Source organism: Myotis brandtii, unplaced genomic scaffold (genome assembly GCF_000412655.1).
Source record: "Myotis brandtii unplaced genomic scaffold, ASM41265v1 scaffold1408, whole genome shotgun sequence".
Taxonomy (NCBI): domain Eukaryota; kingdom Metazoa; phylum Chordata; class Mammalia; order Chiroptera; family Vespertilionidae; genus Myotis; species Myotis brandtii.
In genome coordinates, this window is record NW_005355029.1 from 453,400 (window position 1) to 453,804 (window position 405).

Sequence of the window (405 nt, forward strand, 5' to 3'; positions counted from 1 at the left end):
CCAATGTGGGCAGCCAGGCCTTGTCCACAGCCCTGAGCCTCACTGGCTCTCTCTTGGGGGAGGGGAGGCTGCAGGTGCCCTGATGCCGGGCTCACACGGTGGCAGGGAGGGCGTCAGAGCAGTAGGCCTGGGCCCCTGTGTGGTCTGGGGTCCCCTGTGAAACGGGGTGGCGCAGCGAGTGCAGGGCCCACCCTGGGGCACACCCCAGCCAGCCCAGCTGCTCCTCCTGCAGGGCACGCCAGTGGTCCCCTTGCTGAGCTCCGTGCTCCTGGACAAGACGCAGTGGGAGACGCCCGGCCAGTTCAACCCGGGGCACTTCCTGGACGCCGAGGGGCACTTCGTGAAGCGGGAGGCCTTCCTGCCCTTCTCCGCGGGTGGGCAGCTGCGAGCTGGGACCTCGGGTGG

General features: G+C 69.9%; 1 protein-coding gene across 1 annotated transcript in view; it reads left to right on the forward strand.

Annotated features, from left to right (window-relative positions):
- LOC102252652 (cytochrome P450 2W1) overlaps positions 1-405 on the forward strand; it is a 17,725-nt gene that overhangs the window by 15,131 nt on the left and 2,189 nt on the right. The window contains exon 10 of the mRNA XM_014535270.1: positions 180-401. Within this exon, the coding sequence (XP_014390756.1) occupies positions 180-401 (222 nt within the window). The remainder of the gene's footprint in view (positions 1-179; positions 402-405) is intronic.